At 41.6% G+C, this 22,207-nt stretch overlaps 1 protein-coding gene across 5 annotated transcripts in view; it reads right to left on the reverse strand.

Moving 5' to 3' along the window:
* Positions 1-2,564: 2,564 nt before the first annotated feature.
* Snx24 (sorting nexin 24) overlaps positions 2,565-22,207 on the reverse strand; it is a 146,688-nt gene continuing 127,045 nt past the window's right edge. The window contains exons 4-9 of one of the 5 annotated variants that reach the window (XM_027400899.2): positions 12,488-12,582; positions 10,576-10,608; positions 9,991-10,055; positions 9,748-9,779; positions 3,987-4,050; positions 2,565-3,018 (exon numbers count right to left, since the gene is read on the reverse strand). In XM_027400899.2, the coding sequence (XP_027256700.1) occupies positions 2,987-3,018; positions 3,987-4,050; positions 9,748-9,779; positions 9,991-10,055; positions 10,576-10,608; positions 12,488-12,582 (321 nt within the window). In that variant the 3' untranslated portion in view covers positions 2,565-2,986. Of the gene's footprint in view, positions 4,051-9,747; positions 9,780-9,853; positions 10,056-10,575; positions 10,609-12,487; positions 12,583-22,207 lie in introns of all 5 variants that reach the window. The other 4 variants (XR_004768343.1, XM_027400900.2, XM_027400898.2 and 1 more) reach the window with 4 other exon arrangements.

Genomic DNA, 22,207 nt, shown 5'->3' on the forward strand with positions numbered 1-22,207 from the left:
AATTCTGCCAGAATCAACAAAGTGCTAAGCAGCCACTGTCCATTGATCAAAGTTAACCAGAAAGACGAGAGCCCTTTGTCAGTTTTGAAGTGTGATTATTTCTCCTGTGACTCTGGGATTTCCACACTTTCCAAAGTGAGCTTCTAAATGCAGGGTTTGCAAGGCAGCAGTGATCATGATGCCACGAAGCACTGTACACATGGGTGACTTTTGAAGGGCAACAAGGAGAAGTGACACCAAAAGAAAGGACAGCAGGGCCAGGGAAGCCAGTATGCAAATGAACAGAGGAGAGGTGAGGTAGGAGAGCAGCTCTGCATAGAACAAACACCAGGGGACAGGTGGGCAGAATGTCAAACAGCTGTGTGGATGGGGCAGGAGCGCTACCCTACATCCTGGATCAAGCGGCAATGGGACTTTTCTTTTCCTTATTTCTGTCATCTGCTCCTTTACTTCTCTATTGCTCATGAATATATGCATTGAATGGATCAGTTTTTTATTACTTCTTCATGTGCAGAGCCTCAGGCATGGCTCAATGTATCATTCACATTGTGCAGCTTGAATATGGCATGGTGTGGTCTTGTACAGTACACAACCTGCATAACAACACAACCATGTACAAGGGAACCCGAGTGAAGTATATTTACACATGCCCAGCAGAATCCAATAATAAAATGTGTGCATCTACCCATGGGTTTCTATATGAAAGTTTTGCTGTGACCATAAGCTTTTGAAAATTATTATAAAATTAATGTGTATATATATGTGCATACAAAGTTGTCTGTGGTGTTTTTATAGTAGAAAAATGTCAACATCATCACAAATACCATATTGCATAAACTGTAGTAGAAGTATACAATTGTAAATAGAAAAGAAACATACTTTGTATACTAACATAGGCTGTCAAGATGCGTCATTATATGAAAATATGTATAAAAGATGAGTATTGGAGGTTATCATGTTTTAAAAAAGGGGGGAAACAGGAAGTATCAATATTAGATGATGGGGCTGGGGAGATTGCTTAGGAGCAAAAAATACTGTTGCTGTTGGAGAGGACCTGGGTTCAGTTCCTGACACCCACATGGTTGCTCACAACCACCTGTAATCTGACACTCTCCTGGTCTCTGTGGGCCCCAGGCAAGTATGTATGTGCTGTATATACATACAGACAACATATTCATACACATAATCTAAAAGATCAAATCAAAACAAACAGTAGATGGACAATATATTCTTGCCTATATAGGAATTCTCTCCCAAAGTACTATACAGAAAAACTAAGTACCATGCTGCTTATAGGAGGGGACCAGGGTATTCAAGAGATGAAATGAGAGGAGGGTTTCTTTATATATTCTCTTTTTAATAACATTTCTAACCATAGTAATATACACCATCATCTTCCCAGTGTTTCCTGAGCTATGTTGATCAAAAGGCTACCAGTTTCTTCCCAGATTCCATTATAGTGGGGAATATATTACACTGCCATATGTTGATGGGCAATGGAGTGGGCAAATGTTGGGGGTTTTGGGGTAAATGCCAACTTCCTACTGCTCTGGCTGGCAAATCATGGGTTTGTTTGGTTTTGAATTTTGATGTGTGTATGTGTATATGTGTATACATGTGGTGGCCAAAGGTTGGCACTGGGTGTCTTCCTCAATGGCTCTCACTTTTTTTTTGAAACAAGGTCTTTCAATGATGGTGGAAGTTACCAAGTCAACTAGACTGGCTGGCCAGAGAGGCCCATGGATCCTTCTGTCTCCACCTCACCAGGGTCGGGATTATAGAAGTGTGTTGTCAGGCCTTTGAGGTGGGTGCTGGGAAATGAACTCAGGTCTTCTCAACTTCAGATATACAACTCTTTATGCTCAAAAGACCTACAGTAGTTTATAGTTTCTGCAAGAAGCCCAAGTGATAAGATTATATATTGAAGATTTATTTATGTATATGGATGTTTTGTCTTCATGTATCCATACCGGAATACCGGAAGAGAGCATCAGAACTCGTGTGAGTACAGAATAGATGGTTCAGAAGCCTGTGAGCCACTACGTGGGTGCTGGGAATTGAACTCAGGACCTCTGGAAGAGCAGCCAGTGCTCTTCAGTTGTTTTTAACCATTGTGCCCTCCTCTCTCTGGTCCATCTACAAAATTTTTAAATGTATTTAAAAAGGTCATTACTAAGATGTGATTTAATTTAAAAAAAGAATGATTTAAGTTGTCTTGGTTTTGAGACAAGGTCTTACTATGTATTTCTGGCTGGCCTGAACCTTGCTATCTAAACCAGGTTGGCTTCAAACTTACAGTGATCCTCCTACCTCTGCCTCACAGAGCTACCAATATCAACTAAAAGATTTCTTGAGTAACATACCACCATATGTTTGGTCTTTATTTACTTAAAAAATTAATTTGGTAAATCATGAAGTATATAATGAGTAACAATTAGCTTAATAACAGATGAAGTAATTTACTACCCCACTAGAAAAGAGTTACATGTCTAGTGAAATGTGAGAATGGTTGTATTTGTGTTCTGTGCATATGTAGAAAGAGACGCAATCTACGCCTCCACTAATTCTGGGAAAACCACAAATTCAAATACTTTTATTTGTTTTTATTTAACTCAAAATAGCTAGTAACAAAAAACCTTAAAAAAAGTATCTCTAATACTTCACCATTTAGTTATTTTTTTCGCTGATAACACTTGATTACTTTATTCCTAACACATAATTACACAATCAATCATAAAACGTATCTTAAAAGTTTGCAGCAGGGTTTCAATCTGTAGGTTTGGACTCTAATAAAAATTCATGACATGGTACTTTCAATTGTCAATATTTTCTCCAACATTTAAATGTATGAAAATCTATAACCACAAGTAGGTTGTTCATCAGCACATACACACAGGTAGGACATACGCTGGGCTCTGTCACTGAGCAAAAGATGACCATCTGTGTGACATCCAGTGGAGAGACAGCATCAAACACCAAACTCACATTAATCCATACATGGTATCAGTGAAAAGGAACCTATAAGAACAACCACATAAAAGCCTGTGGTAATATCCTGATAATGTACACCGTGGAGGAAACCCAGTTACAAACAGTCCATTTGCTCCTGTTGCAACCACTGTCAACTCACATCTGACTCCCACTGGAACAAGAACTTTGCAGTGTGATTCTAGTGTTCAAAGTGTGTACTTTCTATAGGAAATGGCCCTGGGGCTTCATCAGGGGTGTCAGCTGGTCTTCAGATGAGCACTCATACTTTCCAACACTAAAGTTAAAAATGGGAGGCCAGACTTCCCACATAGTGTCTTTCTAGGGGACTCTCACAGATAGTGCCAACACCCCATTTCACCTCAAGCACTGATGCTGGAGGCCAACCTGCAGGTGGGAGGCAACTCCACTGTAATGGAAACTAAATGTATTCTATTCTTCAATGCATTCTATTATCAGTACAACTCAATTTCCAGTGTGGCTTTTTCCTCACACTTAGTACACTGGGTCCCAGGACTCTCTTCTGCTGCCAGCACCCCTGAATACAGTATCCCTCTCTGAGAAAAAAAACCTCACGGCGTAAAGATGAGTATTGTCAAGGTCTGAAAAAAAGGCCACCAGAGTTGTTCAGTGTCAGCATGACTCAGGGTCTGATTTCCAATTAGCAAATGGTGCAGCTGAAGCAGAGGCTGGCTCCCTTGACACTGGGTACTCTCAATGCTCCACTGTGGCCTCCTAGTCCTGACTTCCCATGTTAGAATCTCGATTTTACTCAAACAATTGGCCTTTAACTGACGTTGCCCTGGTTCAGTTTCTAATTTTAAAAGCACCATTCTAATAGAAACGTCCCTGTTCTGAAGGAAGCTAGGACTGTGAATTTTCCCTCTAGCTAGAGCTATGGTGTCATGGAGTTTCAGGTAAGTTGGTAGAGCTATCAATTTTCTTGCCATTGACACTGAAACTCGCTTCAGCTTCATCTGGCCAGGTAGGGTTTCTACCTGGGCTGCAGGTGAGAGTAAAATATTCCATGAAGAACTCCTTCGATGACCACATTTGGAAAATCTGAAAAAGAAAAGGAAAGCTGCTTTTCTTAATGTGCAACAACAACATATAATTGTGTCTATGGACAAAGGGTGGGAGCCACCACGTCTCTCTGGAATCCACATGACCGAGCCATTCGCCCTTGGTCAAGAAAGAAGATCAGAGATCAAGGCCATGGTGTCAGACATCAGGGCTACTACTTGGACATATTCACCCACAGGCAAGGAGTGCTACCATTTGTGCTTGTCAGCCAGAGGCCATTTTGGATCCCAGCAGGCGCTGCAGGATTGCATGGCCAGATTTGTAGTGTTATTGATTCAGGGGCTGCTCTTCTAATGGTTAATGCCGCTAGGCCCTGGCTCTTTATCTGGATGTTTCCTCACAAGGAAGATGGATTACGCTGGCAATTCAATTTCTAACAAAATCTCAATACATTTGAAGGAATTCCAAGATTTCTATTGGGAATACTTGACTATGGTTTTCCCACTGAGGCTTAGGGAGCCACTTAGTCCAAGTTGTCATGTGTGGGCTTGTTGTGGGCGTGCTTCTGGAAGGGAGAAAGATGGGATCAGTCTTTTAGCTCCAAAGGGCAAAATTCTAACAAAAGCCATCCTGTCAAGCTTGAAAAGCCAGCCTCACTCTTGTAGAAGGCACAAAGGGAATGCAGAGGTATACACAGCATGTTGAGTCAGTTTCTGGTTTGAGAGCAGGTAAGGTATAGGAGACTGTGCAGGGGGGATCAATCTTCCCATGGCTCAGGCATTCAGGGTGAAGCTTCCATCTGTACATAATTACGTCAGGACCTAGGTGAAGGCTGATGACTCTGAATAGAGTTACTATGCAAATGGACTGATTCCTTAAAACTTTTGTTCATAATCCATTCTCTACAGAGTGGTTACCATGGAAAGTCATGTACAAGGGAATTGGGCTTCATCCGAGAAGGTGGAAAGGCCCTAGGGGAATAGGGGGTGACAGTACAGTCTATAGCAAGGGAGCCTAGAGGGTTCAGAGTCATCAGTGGAGGTGATGCAGCGAGGAGACCTGTGCTCTGGAGGCCAGAGGTACCAGGTCAGATCTGTGAGGATCTCATGGGAACTTAGGCTTTGTAAGAAATGTACTGAGGGTGTTTAGGGATTTTACGTTGAAGCAAGACATGAAACTTTGAAGAGACGACTGCCATGCAGAAGTGGACACAGGTTGCTTTGGTTACTGCTACAGTTCAGAGGGAGGTCCTGATGCAGGACACAGAAAAGTTGAAGTATTCTAGAGAAATGAAGGATGTGACCTGGTGACAGATACAAGTGACTGGCAGATAAAGGGGAGAAGTCAAGGATTAAGTTGGATGGGGTGGTATGTGCTTGTAATCCTAGGAAATGAAAGCTGAGGCAGGACTTCAAATTCAAGGACAACCTGGGTTATATAGTGAGACTCTGTCTCACAGAAAGGCTAGAAGAAAGGAGAAAGAAGACGGAGGAGGAGAGAGGGGTCAGCAGGAGAAGGAAATAATTAATACTACCTGAAGTCACCACAGGAGCTTATTGGGTTTCTGTCTGACTAAGCCAGAGGGTTGTGGGAGAAGCTGAGGAAAGAGAGTGAACTAGAAGTCAATCACTTCAGTTTGGGCCCTGTTTCGTTTGAGGCACCTTTGAGCCTAGTCAAGGATACACTGGCTGATTTACCTCAGCAAATGTTCATTGAAATGGTTCTGCATCCTGCAAGAGTCACTTTCCAGCTTGATGATACAGCTGAGTTGTTTTAACAGTGGTGAAGTGGATTTCACCCCAATAACTTCCCACAGGTTACTGAAAAGTTGGCAAGTGAAACCAAGTTCATGGGCTGGGCCTGGCACACAGTAAATACTTGGCCATTACCGAATGCCATATAACCATCTAGTTACTGGAAACATAAATTACAGTCTCTGTTCAGGCCATGGAACAGGTGCTAGCAAGCAAATGATACAAATAAAATGTTTAAACAAATATTTCTATACACAAATAGTGAGTTCTCTCTGGCTGATGACACTGGCTGAGTGTATGTCTTTCCATTACACACACACACACACACACACACACACACACACACACACACACACACACATTTTCACAGGTCAGAGCTTTAAAAGTCTTCAGTAGGCTTTTAAATATATCTGCATATTTGAAGAAATGGTCTAGCTAAATCTAACTTTAAATTTATTTCTCATACAAATATTAATAAATTGAACCACTGACTAATTTTCAATAAAATATCCAAGCATATTTCACACAGGTGGAATATTGTTATCCTTTGTCATCTGAGATCTGAAAATCTACTTAAATACAGTTAATTTATACTGTGAACATATTTAACTTAAGTGGATTCAATGAAGTCCCATAAAACAACAATGAAAACCCCATTATGTCTGATGAATAATTCTATACCATGATAAGTATGTCAGACAGAGGCTTAGAAGCAAGGACACAAAGCAGGGCACAGGTTACAGTACAGGGGACAGGAAAGGGAAAGAAGGCTCAGCGTGAAAGGGCTGCTTGAGTGGACTGAGTGAGGTACCACAGGAGGCAGTTATGATAGTGTCCAGAAAAACCTGCTCCCTGCACAGGGAGAAGTTAGTGGGGAGGTCCTCCGGAGGACAGTCTACAGCTATTTCTACTGAAGGAAGCCAGCAGGGTGCTCTGAGAAAAAGTGCATAGACTGCAGGGTTTGTCAACCTAATGGTCACTGGTGGGATAACAGGTTTTACTCCTGTCCCCACTCACTTGTTCCACTGCACTTTCAACTGTAGATTCAGACTTCCCCATGACTATGATTGAATACAATGTCCATTCCTGCGTGACGTACTATTCCTTCCTTTGTCTACCACTGGGAGGAGGGTAAAGAACACAACTTGGGATACATTTCTTGTTATATTTAATGGCATTCCTCTATCTAAAGAACATTCACCTTTAGCAACAACAACAGAACAAAGCTGTATAGAGGCTGATTCAAAGAGCAAGGAAGTAAAGGCTTCAAAACTGTGACAACTAACACGAGGCCTGGGAGCTGACAGGACCACCAAGCATGCTGACCAGGAGATTCAAGGGGGAAGCAGCAGGTGCCCTGGGGGTAGGGTTGGCAGGGTCAGTAGGATGGGCAGGGCAGGTGCCCAGGGGATAGGGTTGGCAGGGTCAGTAGGATGGGCAGGGTAGGTGCCCTGAGGGTAGGGTTGGCAGGGCAGGTGCACTTGAGGCCTGGAATGAACTGCAGAGTATCTGGCACCAAGTAGAGTACTCAAGGAGAGATAACCTGAGTAGACTACAGAGTTCTTGTGAACCACAGCAAGTGTCTGCCTTGGAAACACAATTCTGCCTCTCAATTGCACAGATGGGGTAGTTGAAGGCCAGGAGCAGTGGATTATTTCAAGAAAAGCTCAGTGAGCAGGGTCCAGCCTTTGATGGGAAAGGCAAGGGTGAGACAGCATTTGAAAGGAGAGGATGTGGCCAGCACATCTAAAGCTGATGAAAGGGCAAGTAAGACAAAGGAGAGACTTGTCCAGAATGTTCAGCCATGTTGAGGATTCCTGGGTCCTTGGAAAGGGTTGTTTTGCATTTCCCAGAAAATTTAAGACAACGGTCAAAACATGCTTTTGAGGCTGTCAAGAGCGTTCTCTCTGGAGGCCAGAGATGACTCATTGGTTAAGAGCATGGTTGCTCTTGCAGAGGTTTGGTTCCTAGCACCCCCATGGGGCTCACACAAACATCTACCATCTACAACTGTTTCAGGGGCCTCTACAGGCCCACAGATGGTGCATATACATATATGCAGCAAGGCACTCAGACACATAAAATAAACCAATCTTTAAAACCCAGGGTATTCTCTTGACTTTTATGTCAAAAGCTAAGAAGATAAAGATCAGCCTGCTCTTTTTTTTTCCTGTGTGTGTGTACGTCCAAGTACGTGCATATGTGTGCATGCATATGGAAGGTAGAAGTCCAGTGTTATTCTCAGGAGTTGTCCACCTTGCTTTTTGTGGCAGGGTCCCGGTGATGGAGAGCACACTGATCAGTTAGGCTAGTGAGCCAGTGAGCTCTAGGGATCCTCCTGTATGCCTCTAAAGTGCTGGCTTACAAATGCACCATCATGTCTGGCTTTTTTTTTTTTTTTTTTTTTTGGTTCTGTGGGTAGAACTCTGAAACTTTTATCCTCCAGTGGCAACCTTTTTACCAATGAAGTCATTATTATTTTATAAAGAGATATTTAGGGTAGAATGTCTGAAATGTAAAGGCAGTAGACTTAAATGGGGGTTGGTAAACCTCCAGAATTCTACATTCAGTATCTTCAGAAATAATGACTTCCACTTACTAAAAGTCATCTTAAGAATACAGTGTGGTACAGATAATGTTTCTCTAAGACCAAAGGAGTCTGATTTCTACAACTGGGTCTGCCAAAAGTCTAAGAATATACCATGAGGGTTTTCCACCAAACCCATTAATTCAGTTACTCTCAAACAGGCTTTCCCTTATTTTGGTCCACACTATCAAGTGACCAACAATACACACACCTTAATCTTCCTGCTTCCCACATCTGTCCTGATGCTGCCTCTCAGAAGGCTCCTCTGGTCTCGACTTTCAAGTGTATACTATGTGCTACTTAATAAGCTTAAAGAACCGAATGTATGGATCACAAGATGCACACCCCCACAAACACACTTCCACCAAGCCCCTGGCTGTTCCTGGCTAGTATCATTCTGTTCCCCCACTGTTTCTGGAACTATCTGGCAAGTGCATGAAATATCTGAATAGAGACAATTCCAGGACAATTTCCTATGGACCCATTTTAAAAAGACAATATGACATTTAATTTAGACTAGGTTTACTCTATTTGCTAAACAGAAGATTTTAATACAACATCAGCTACTACACACCTAATAATTAATATAAATATGTTAAATACAGGAAACAGTCCTTAAGAGGGGTAACAGCTCCTCACTGAGAAGATGCACACAAAAAGCTATGGTGAAACCATATTCTTTACAGCTGAGGCAACTCTCTGAGCAGAGTCAGAGGAGTGTCTTAGTGAGCGATATCTGCATCCTGGTCACCTTTCCTTTACTAATAGATAAGTGGGTGATCTGAAGACAAGCCCCATGCTACAGACAGCAGTCCCCTCTCTCCAGCTTGTAAGGTTTTTGTTGACAGAAACAATGGATCCTTCATCTATGCTTTCCTGTGGCTTGAGAGGTTGGAGACCCGATACCCTGAAAGCAAAGAAGGAAACCTGGGCCTCAAATGGGACACCTGAGCCTGCAAGTCACCAATATTTTTAAGTCGGAATTTTGCCCTTTAGCCAATGATATTACTTGCTGAGACTGTTTTATAAGGCCGTTTACAAATTAAATGAGATGATGTCTGAGAATGTTCTCTGGGATCGCCGAATAGGAGAACAATTTGAGAGGGACTCTAGGGAACTGGAACCAAAAAAAGGATGCAGGCTAAAATATTAACTGTGGTTACACTTAAATCAATTAGTTGTAATTAAAATATACAACTTAAAAATATATAGTCTATCATCAAAGACACAGAAACCTAAATGGACACACAAGAATACTTGCAATGCATGCACACGGCTTTTGGAAGGACACATTTTAAAAGAAAGACTAGAACCTTCAGCCTGAACTCTGACATCTAGATTAAAAACAAGTAGCAGTCTAAAAAACATCACAAAAAAGAGAAGAAAAATAAATACCTTTATCCCTTCTTTCTCTAATTCAAAATAGGCTAGGAAGAGAGAAAGAAAAATTACATTTCCTCCTGAAAGGCCGGCCCCAATTAAAATTCTAAATGTCTCTTACACCAAGAGCACTGGTTTATTGGCAGATGATTAAGCCCTGGACCGATGTCACTCTGTTAGACCCGTATTACAAACGTGGTTTATGTGGTGCGGGGGCAGATCAGTAAAGAGCTGTTAGCAGATGACAGGTTTGATTACCGCTGGCTGCAGGCAAGACGTATGGATCCCCGAGGAACAGCAGCACCGGCTGGTGGGACAGCTTGCTGGAAAGGTCAAAAACAGGCATGTCAGCATCAGGGGACGATGGTAAACAGAAAACACTACAAACTAGCTTTGAGGGGATCAAACTGCTGTGTGGGATGTCTCCAGGTCTCTGCATCTTCTAGTGTGGGGGGATATCAGCAAACACACAGAGGGAAGTCATGGGTGCTGCACTTGCCTTCCAGATATTTCTCTCTGGGATATGAGACAGACACTCATCTATGCTGTAAATATCACTGCTGGAAAGTACATTCTGAAATTGCAATTTGATCGTAAGCAAAGCCGTATTCTTATTACTTGCATGAAGCCAAATGGGGCTCTTAACCCTTTTCATTCCCAATTATAAGCAATTAACCCTGGAAATTCCTGTCAAATATTTATCATCATAAAACCAATATCCAGCAAAGGTTTTCAGGAGAAACATGACTTTAAACAGGTATACCATGGGTAGTTAGACATTAAACAAACTACAGTTCTAGTATTGATTTCTGAAACTGCTCATTGACTGGTGTTAGTTCTTACCTTGACTCTTCAGATTCTGTCTCATCAAAAGATCTGAAATTTTTAATAAAAGAAAAGAAAAAACTAATTAAGTTGGGCCAATATTTATGTCAGCAAAGCAAAACGTTAGTATCCTTAGCACTGGATTGGGAAACAAACAGAAAACTTGAGTTTGTACTGAGCCACAGCATGGCTGACAAGTCATTCTAAGAAATCTTCAGCCTGGAAGACTCTGGGCATTTCAATTTTCCTTAAGATCATTTAAAAATCCCATGGCCTTATTGTTACGGGATAATGCTCTTGTATACTGTAAAGATTTGTCACTCATATTGGTTTAATAAAATGCTGATTGGCCAGTAGCCAGGCAGGAAGTATAGGTGGGGCTACCAGACTAGGAGAATTCTGAGAAGAGGAAGGCAGAGCGTGAGTTGCCAGCCAGATGCAGAGGAAGCAAGATGAGAATGACTCACTGAGTAAAGGTAACAAGCCACATGGCTAAACATAGATAAGGATTGTGGTTAATTTAAGTTGTAAAAGTTTGTTAGTAATAAGCCTAAGCAATAGGCCAAACAGTTTATAATTAATATAAGCCTTTGTATGCTTATCTGGGACTAAATGGCTATGGGAACAGGTGGGACAGAAACTTCCATCTACATCTTATTACTGTTTTGGAGTTAGAATAAAAGTAAGAAGACCTCATTCACTGAAATTTGTTAATGTTGCTGTGTAAAATTCAAGAGCATCTATGAACCTGCCTTCCCAGGAAACACGAATACACAGGACAGAACACACTGGCCTCATAGATCATTGGTGAGTATGGAATGTAATTCAGGCTCTGGAGTGAGTAGCAAGTGGCCTTGAGTCAATAACACTGATAAGGAGCGGTGAAAGGTATCTACTGCCCTGCATTCCGTAGACAGCTCAGGTTTAACCCAGTCTGAGGAATAGGCTGGAAGATGAGGGAAAGTATGGCAAAGCCCTGTGCCCTGCTAGATTTGTGTTGCCTTAAGTCTCTGGGGATTGACTGACTGTGCAGGGGTGCTGCTAACTGCTTTCAGAGACTAGTTCAACCCAGCTTGCTGTAGATTTCAGACTTTAGAAGAACGTTCTCCAGCTGCCAGTATGTTGTACCTCTAGTTTCATGGTTAATAGGGACTAGAGACTACAGCCCATCAGTTATGAGTTCCTGAGGGAGAAGCAGTGGTCAAAGAAAGCAACCCTCCATGGAAGGCCTGGGTTCTGCCACTTGCATGGCTTAGGAAAGGCACTTTGTGGGTCTCTGACCAACAACCAAATGAGGGGTGTTGGATCAATGATCTCTAAAGTCATCTATAGCTTTAGAGACTGGAGAGATGGTTGAATGGTTAAGAACACTTGCTGTTCTTCCAGAGCATCTAAGTTTGGATCTCAGCGCCATGTCAGACAACACACAACTGTCTGTAACTCCAGTTCTGGTGGATCTGATGTCCTCTTCTAGATTCTATAGGTACCCCCTTCCACATACATGGCATACACAGACACAAACATACACATAAATAGAAGTATACCTTTAAAAAGCTATATGAATATGTATACTTGGCACAAGTCAAGGGACTGACCTTGATTACACTCTGGATTCATAATTACCACCCGAGACACTATGTGACACCGTCATTTAAAAGGTTAGTTCCTTATGTCTAGGCATGGGTTTGCCTGGACCATTTGTTGCAGGACAGAGGCAAAGACTTGGGAGGGATTCCTCTCACTATAGGAATATGAGAGAGAGAGAGAGAGAGAGAGAGAGAGAGAGAGAGAGAGAGAGAGAGAGAGAGAGAGAGAGAGAGAGAGATATGCCTCAACTAAGAGCTTAGATGTGGCTAGCTTGCCATGTGGCACCACTCTGGGGTGATTGTAACTTAAAATACACACCCACAATGTAAATAGCAGTTCTTACCCACAACTTTCTGCCTTTGGTAAGGAGGGCAAGTGTCTTACATTGAGGAAATCAAGGAAGAGCTTGGGAAGTTCTTCATTTTCCAAAATGACGGCCTGTGTGAAAGCAGAGAACAAAATTAGAGATGGGAGGGAAGTCTGTTATACCATCAATCAAAGGAACTCTATCAAAAAGTCATAACTGTCCATCAAAGTCATCACATCACCAGCAACATTCCTCATAATTGATATGAGGAGTAGAGGCAGGCTGATGCATACTATACAGCATGAGCACGCCCTGTTCTTTATCCACTCCTTCACAGTACATTTACAGAAATGTCTCCTACCTTCAGATACTCACTAACGGGGAAGACACTGGGGAAGCACTGGACACGCTCCCTGCCTTCACAGAGACTGATCCATCCTGAACAGTCCAATCCCAGGCACATCGGATACACAAATCAAATGTTCCTTGTTGAGTAATAAAGTATTTACGTTTCCATAGCAGGCCACTACTCCTAGGAAATACTGCAGGTTTTCCATCTGGAAGATTTAGTCTAACCCCTTAGTTATCACCTGTTTCTGCACAAGGATCAGTTGACATTTATTGCCATCTGGGCAGCTCCACTTAAAGGGTCAGTGACAACTTTACCGCTAAGTGTAAATCAGGGTATATATTGAAAAAAAATCTATAAAGTTCTTCCACTTAAATAGCTCTGCTAAAGAGCTGGCATAATGGCATAAACATGTCAGCATGCCGAGATCAAAATTATGCAACATGGAGGAGAAATCTGATGGATGCTATGGAGTGCATTTTCATAGTTATGCATTTTTAAAAGAATCTGCAAACGTGTGTTAACAGATTACACGCTTGATACCCAGTCCCGTCTCCACTAAAGAGTGAGGGAGAAACACCAAAAATGATGTAACTGTTCTTTTGCTTGTCTTTTGAAAGACAGGTCTACAATCTAGCCCAGGCTGGCCCTGTATTCACACCTGTCCTCTTGGTCTCCTCAGTGTTGGGATTACAGTTCGGAGTGGCCATACTTTGTAACAGAACTATTCTTAAGGTCTACTTAAATAACATACCATGGGAAATTTTCCCAATAATAATACATGCTATCTGAAGAATACTTGAAATTAGTGAAATATTATTTGACAGCACCTTAGGAACAGCCATTTAACCGATGCAGAAGACATAGACTAAATAAAAAATTGGGTCAAATTATAAGTGTGTCTGTGCACCCTATGCATACCACCATTTCCATACTGAGTTGCGTCATTCCTCACAGATGTGGAACCCTACTGCCCATTTCAGATCACATACACAGAGTAGGGCCACACAGGCTGTCAGGCCTGCTTATGTATTGCAACACCCAATTCTCCTGCTATTCAAATGCCAGAGGTAGCCTGTCTGGAAAGTTAGGGTATCTGGGCTGTCACCATCCCTCACAGAGCCCACTATCCCAGAAAGAGAAGATAGAAAAGTGATGAGGAATTCTACTCTGCTCATTAAATAAAACTGACTGCGTACTTGTTATATCAGGTTCTGGGATATGACAGTAAATAGAGTGGGCTAAATGGAGTGCAGGATAAAGAAATAAGCACATGAACAACTCAAACAACCTAGAGTGACAGTTAAGATCCTACACACCGCTCTCCGAATGCTTTCCCCTCCATTGATCCATCCACATGCACACCCCTCCTTCATCTCAGATATCAGATTCTTTTCCTAATTATGCAAGCAGAAAAACAAAAACTAGAGAAAGCAAAGGACAAAAGAGGCTCTCTGCCCACAGACATAATCTCCTACATTCCAGTCATTTCTTTCAAATTGTTTGACATTTATTCAAATCCTACCCATTTAACAGAATTTTTGAATATCTAGAGATCATTGCTTCGGTAGTCCAAGAAGTTCTACAAGTTTTTGCCCTGGCAAAGGCTGCAAGGACTACTGAGATATTTCTAGATGTCTCCTTAACAGGACAGCATAATACTCATTTGAATAATACAACTTAATTTTATTGTGATGAATATGGAACAATTTGCCCCAGAAATTATTTTAACTACTTGTATAGGTGGTAGCCTTCAGACTTAAAAAATAAAAAAGTAGGGGAGGGTGCAACATTCTTATCTCCACCCCTACCTTTTAAAAATAAATTAAATCAATAAGAAGCGTGGGATACTTTTAATGACCCAAACTACTTAATTTCCAGGCTCTTTAGACATGTCATCCATCACTGCACTATGGAGGAAGACATCTCCTGAGTGTTCAGGGGGCTCCTTCGGTTTTATTAATGCAAGATTTAGGGAATTTTAACAAGGTGAATTGTTTATTTGCCTTGACAGATTGGCTTACAATGCACTGGCTACATCCACAGCATGATCATTAATGACAAAAGACAGGCAAAAAGCTGTTTACACTGCACACAGGGACAGGAATTAATCCTGCTCCTTCTCCCTGGAGCTCTCCAAACAGATGACCACATTGTTTTAGGTAAGACATCCTGGCAGAAAGAAATGCAGAGAACTCTAGAAACTTACAAGCATCTACTTTGGTTCCCTGAATATTCTCAGCTAACATTTTCCAGAAAAAGATGATCAAGCTACTCTTTAGGGTTTAATGTTATAAAGAAAGCAGTACCCAGAGTGTAGTGGGGGTGTTGGTAAGGCTTTCAGCTATGTGGTCAGGAATGTTTCCTCAGCTCTGTTAGGAAACCTTGCACAAAAAAAGGATTAATACTCTAGTCCAAACAAAGATGAAGAATTCACCTAATTTAATATAATACGTACAAATGAAACAACTGTCATTAATTAGTACAGAGATGCCAAATAGGAATTAAATTAGTTCAACTCAGTCTTTGAGGCCATAAACACATGATCTCATGCAGGAGACTGAACAGCAAGTAGGGCCTCCCAGCTGTTCCATTTCCATCTTTGTTCCCTGCGATGCTCAGCTTCAGGAACAACCATCCCTTTTCAAAGCCACACCCTGACGCATCCCACATCTTCAGAACCCATCTGGTTTAAATCACCCAACTTTATTCCCCAGATAACTTCCTAATTGTACAGAAAAATCACATTTTACAATGTGAAATCATGTTCCCATTGGTTTAGATCACTGGTCTTTTGTTAGTTTTCAGTGGTATTCACTTTTATTCCCAAGGCACTGAGGTGCACAACACTTGGTCAGCATCCTTCCTCCTTGTACTTTTGGGGTTCTCCTGAGGATTCAAGGAGGCACCTCAGGAGTCTCTGGCATACAGCTAGCATGTGAGAGATTTCACTCTCTTCTATGTGTGTGTGTGTTGATTTCCAACTCATTTTACCCACTTGAAAAGTTTGGATGATTATCTATGTAGTGAAGAGATCTTAGCCACACATGACTCTGGATCCTTTTGAAAACTGGATAAAACTCAGCCTCTCTCTCTCTCTCTCTCTCTCTCTCTCTCTCTCTCTCTCTCTCTCTCTCTCTCTCACTCACACACACACACACACACACACACACTTTCAGAGAAGGAGGCGCAGACCCCCGACAGTCTAGCAGTGGATACCTTCCTTTAGCAAGGCTGTAGTAGTCATATTGCTGAGGACTCCCACTTGGCCTAGAACCTGACACAGAGACCGGTGCTGTTCACAAGCTCCCCAAAGGATGCTCTGGCTTTCTGTGTGGGGTCTACCTCTCTGTCAAACAGGACATTGCTGGAGTGTGCACTTCCTTCACATCAGTGTCTTCAGCTCTGGACTATGGGTAAAAGCATTTGTCTAGGGACTGGAGAGCTGGCTCAGCAGTTAAGGGTACTGGCTTTTCTTCTAAAGGGTCTGGGTTAATTCCTAGCACCCACATGGCACGTCAAAACTATCTATATAACTCCAAGATCTGACACCCTCCTACATGTAGGCAAAACATCAATACACATGAATTAAAAGAAATAAATTAAAAAAATATTTGTCTAAGCAGAAAAGTCACTATGGTAAAGGATTCTTCTATTCACTAGTGCTAGGAAGCATTCTACTTTCACTGTTTCTGTGTTCTTCTACCTATGACTCAAAGTATAACAATTCATGGTGCCTGGGGTTCCCCTACCTGAGGAACTAGTAGGGAAAATTGATTTGAAACTCTTCAATTGTAGCTGGTGAAGCCTAGACCTCCACACCTATCCAGTAAGGAGCATTTTGGTGATGGGACAGTGCAAAGTCCCAGGTCCAAAGCTGTCTGATTGATACCCTAAAGTCCCTGTTAGTGGAGTTTCCATGCTGCTCACTCATTCCTGCAAAGCTGGCTTGTGAGGCCTGTCAAATAATTTATGAAGTAAGAGAGCGCCACTCAAAATGAAGTGGACAAATTAGAGAAAAGGCTAGAAATAAATCCCACTGAATTTTACAGGTATAAGCGCTGAGTAAAACACTGTAAGAGGCACAATTAATCAAAGATCCAAGACAGAGAGTAGCTGCTTCCGTGCAAGTGCCGTGGGTCTCCAGTGGTGGGTCAGTACGAAGTGTTTCTTCTACAAGTTGTCAAGAGAGCCAGATCATCCTCCCACCCTACTCAGCAAGTTTGCCTCACCCCCTACAATACAAGAAAGAGAAAGAATACACTGTGGAAGACTCATCGGAAGCAACGATGACAATAACTAAGGAATTGTAGTTTCCACAGAAGCAGGCTGCTCAAACAAGGAGAGAGAGTAGTAGGACACAGTAGAGAAGGCTAACTCTTCCACTGTGAAGGGTAACTTGGAACATGTGGTATATACTGGTAACACAGCATGTTCAAAGCAAACCTGTCCCAGTAGGGACAAAAGAAGTCTAACTCCAGTTGAAGCCTGTTCAGTGAAACTAGGAGAATAGCCCATGTATGGGAAAAGAAACACCAAAAGAGTGTCTAAATGATTAGGGCCCTTTAACACGTACACAGTGGGAAACCCTACAGATGAACTGAAAACACACCTGTGAGTTTTCACTCATCCAGTTTATCACTTAGGAAATACGTGTTGAATACGTGCTTGTGAATAAGATGCTACTGGAAAAGGAATTACATCGAGGGACTGTACCGAGTGTGTAATGTACTGTGGCACACTTGGATATAACTCTATCTAATAAATATTAAATATTAAACCTCAATAAATATTAAAGCTGGGCAGCTAAGCATGCTTTGTAAAAGTCAAACTTTATTATTTTTCTCCACATAGTGTCAGGTCAGTGTGTGTAAATGAAATCATTTACAAAAACTTGTCTGAATGGGACAGAGAAACAACAGCACTGGTGCAGCAGCCTCTCCAGCTCAGTGTTTACTTCGGAAATGTCGTTTTTTATTGAAAAGGTGCAATTATCATCATGTAACACAAATCACAAAACCCCGATTTTTTCCACCTTATCAGCTTTATAAAATCACAGTCCCAAAGGGCTCCATTGATTAGTTGCACATGTTCTTTCTGTAGCATCCCAAATACCTAATTGTCAGTTATCCTTTCTTCTGCAGTGAGTAAAATGTGGTCACAAAATTACAGAGGGACCTGTTCTGCCTTAACCTCTGCAAGATGCCATCATGCGGTAGAAAACACTGGTAAAATATCACAGGATAACACCGTCCGACAAGGGGGACGTATAAACACTGTAATGATTTCCCACGAGTTTCCATTTTAGAAAATTGTCACTAAAGCCAGCATAAATGGTGACACGTCTCCACTGAGGACATGGTGAAATCGAACGCTGGCATTCTAGTTAGGGCCAGACCTACCCAGCAGCCAATTATAACAGGAAGGGAACATCTTGAAAGCTCGGATGAGCCCACTCGGCTAACCTTCCGTGATCGCTGAACAGAGAGCTGTTGTCTTCATGTCTGATCTTTTTATTATCTTTTCAAAACATTAAACATACACGCACATGCATAGCATGTATTTCACTCCCTCTATAAGGATGCTTTAGACTGCGTGCATGCTCCCCCTATAAGGTTGCTATGGACCTGCAGGGGACCTCTTTGTCACTGGAGTCAGGAGGTTTCCGGAATCCTGTATGCACTTCCAGTCCATCTAGTTTGGTTTGAAATGTCTGATTGGGGGAGTGACAAAGTTCACCACGACAGTTTTTCTTCTCTTGTCTATGAAAGCTTCATATCATACCTACTTCAGAGGAGTCGCTGAGAACAGGGAGGGAGAAAAATCAATACCTCCTCACACCAGTAAGTGGGCCTCCGTGTCACTGTCCTCTGGGACCTAAGCCTACCAGCTTGTGGAGGCTCTGCAGTCCTCAGTCTCCCACTCAGCCACCTTCTGGCACTTGGTCACAATTCACACAACGAGTCTAACAAAGTCTTTAAAAAAAAAAAAAAAACAAAAAAAAAAACATGCAGTGCCCAGATCTCAGGAAGACTGCAACCATCTAAAAATTAAAAGGCAGGCATGCTGCCCAAGAACCCATTGCCCAGTGCATCCTTTGTTTGGACTTGACTCCAACCCCAAGGTGTGTCTAGCCTGTGCCCTAGCAAAGCTTGTGCTACTTCTAGAATTCAAACAGCTGTCTGCTAAGTTTTCCCAGACCTTTGTAGTCGAATGCCAAGAAGGGACTAGTTAAGGAATGAAGAATCTGTAAAGAAATACTGTGATTTGGGTTAAGAAATTTTGAAAAGAAATCCTTAAAGATTTTTCATTAAAAATCTATTACATTTTAAGTGTGTATGTATGTGTGATGAGAATGTAAGGCAGAGGACAATGTTCAGGAGACAGCTGTCTCCTTCTGACCTGTGAATCCCTGAGATGGAACTCATGTCAGTGTTGGTGGCAGCTGCCTGTACCCACTGGGCCATCTTGCTGGCCCAAATCTTTTTTAAAGACAAGGTCTTGCTACATATCATAAACTAAACTGGAATTCACTATGTAATTTAGGCTTGCCTTATACTCTTGATTCTTCTGTTTTTACCTTCTAAGTGTTGGGAGTACAGGTATATGCCACTCTGGCTAGCAGGATATAATTTTTTATGTTAAAAGATTAACCATGGAAAAGGAGTACACAGTTTTAGAGGCAGATTTATCTCTGTGGGTTCCAGGTCAGTCTGGTCAACATAGAGAGATCCAGATCAGCAGGGCTATCTAGTAAGGCCTTGTCTCAAAAAAAAATTGACTACTAAACACGAGAAACTACCATTTGGGCTACTTTAACATCAGAGTTTATGCTCTGTGTCTTTCTGCATTATCTATTTATATAAAAATGTTAGTCTCTACTGTTTATAAGCATAATGATGGGGACAGGGCGTTTAGCCAAACAGACATGCTGCTGCCTTCCCAGGGCTTATCTTTTAGTGTGAAGTGAATGGTGTCTCTCTAATGATAGTAAATGAACGTGAAATTGCAAACAGGTTTAGTACCTGGGAAGGAACTAGCTATTCTCCTTGATCATCAGTAACAAAGAGCCCTGACTAACCCATGGGGAAATGGACAGCTTCCCTGGGGAAGTGACTCTGGAGCTGAGAGCCAAATGAGCTAATAAGGGTAAAGATAATAGGATATTCCAAACGAAAAGCATGGCTTCCTCAAAGGCCTGTGGAAGATAAGAACATATGAGAAAGTGGCCGGGAAAAGTCATGATGCCAAACAATAAACCAGTAGCTGGAGAAGCTGTTAGGGCTTCTCAGTTATGGAAGGGACCTCCTAGTGGACTTGAGAACCTGTGAGTAGTTGTACATGGATGATGGCTATGATACATAGACATATTTAGGGTCTGATTTATATTGTAACACTAGTGTTCCTCAGATCCAAAGGGCCATAAACTCAATCCTTCTTTGGCTACTCCTAAAATGCTTCTTAATTGATCTAGGAGTGTGTGTGTGTGTGTGTGTGTGTGTGTGTGTGTGTGTGTGTGTGTGTGTGTGTGTGTGTGTGTAGGCACATACTCATTTTCTCTCATGGCTACTTATTCTCATCTGTGTTTTATAGTTGGGGGGTTCATGAACTCAGCTTTAGCCGGACTTTATCTGTGGGAATCCAGTGGGGGTCAAGTTCAACATAAGTCCTTCCATGCACTGTTAAGAGCACTGGGTGCTCTTCCAGAGGTTCTGTGTTCATTCCCAGAACCCACATGGCAGCTCACAGCTGTCTATAACTGTAGTCCCATGGGATCAGATGCCCTCTTCTGGCGTGCAAAACATACAAATAAATAAGTAAATAATAAACAACAAAAACTAAACAACAAACAAACAAACAAACAAAAAAACAAAAAACTTTTCCTGCTATAGTGGGCAGTGGTTAATTGTGACGGAATTTTCTTGAAGTATTTTGTTTTCCCAATATCCATTTTTTGTTGTATTTCTTAGTTTAATTCAAACCACAGATAAATTCAAGATAGCCACTGGAATTTAAAACTATATTCCTTTCTTTGGACTAAAATTTAGCTTAGCATCTTAACTAATTTGTACTGGGATAAAAGGAATCCCAGAAGCAGGGACTGGAGGGAAGGCTCAGTGGTTAAGAGCACTTTCTGCCTTCCAGAGGGTCTGGGTTTGGTTCCAGCACCCAAAAAGGTGGTTCACAGCCTTCTGTAACTCCAGCTCCAGGAAATCAGAGGCCTCTGGCTTCTTCAAGTACCTGCCCTCAAGTGCACATATCCATATACAGATACACATCCCTGCACATAATTAAAAATAATAAAAATAAATATAATCCCAGCATCAGAAAAGAAATGAATTTCATTAATTTCTCTTTCACATTAAATACAATGAAAACAAAGCAAAGGAAACAAAGACTTGGCTTCAAAACAATTCAATACCTCTTAGACAACTTCTGGCAGGCCTAATTTTTTGTTTTCAAGTGCTCAGTTGCAGACTACTTTTCTAGTATATGCATAGGGCTGTCAGGGAAGAAAAAATTGTGTATTCATATGTTTAATCCATTTAAATTACCGAATATGTTGAATAAAAATATGCTTTGACTATATACTATAGAAAACACTTTATGTGGCATTTTCTTGATGATTCAAGAAAAACAAACAAATGAACTCTAACACAACTATAAACCAGTTACTTACCTGTCATTCAAAACCAAGGTCTGGGGACTAATGCATTGGAGTAAAACTGTGTGTTAGAAAGCAAACCAAAGCTGGCTCAGCAAGTCAAATTATGTAGTTACACACTAATTTAAATACAAATTATACAGCACATTTATGGAAGTGTTGTCCTATTATTTAAAGGAGGAAACAGTAAATACAACTGGACTTGCAAGATGTTGCCTGAGGGAGGCCTCAGTAGACTAGATTTTAATGAAACATTTATAATGAGTACAGCCCAGGCATGGGTGGTGATATTTTCAAAAGTGCTCCGAAACAATTTGCTCCAACTTACATCTCTCACACACTCCTCCAACATGTACACCTTTGGTTTACTTAGCATTCTGTTCTTATGCAACTTGACCCAGCTCCAGCACAGATGGAACAGCATAGCCCTGAAGGACTGGGTGAACACATCCCTACAGCATTCTAGTTAAAAGGATGCCATAGGCTAACGTCGATTTGCCATTTTGTATCCCTACAATTACAGACACTGCCATGTGTCACTTGGTTAAACAATGTTATGGCTAAACGTGTAACTAGTTTTACATGAAATTAAGAGCCCTTGATGAGCAAAGCTCATTAGTGGAAACACAATGGAAAATGTCTTGAGTGTGACATGTGACTTAATTCAAGACCCAGAGCAAGTCCTCAGAGAAACAATAGAAGGAATGAAAGTGGCCAAGGTGAAAGTGGCTCCTAAGTCTAA

This window comes from Cricetulus griseus, chromosome 2, assembly GCF_003668045.3.
Source record: "Cricetulus griseus strain 17A/GY chromosome 2, alternate assembly CriGri-PICRH-1.0, whole genome shotgun sequence".
NCBI lineage: Eukaryota > Metazoa > Chordata > Mammalia > Rodentia > Cricetidae > Cricetulus > Cricetulus griseus.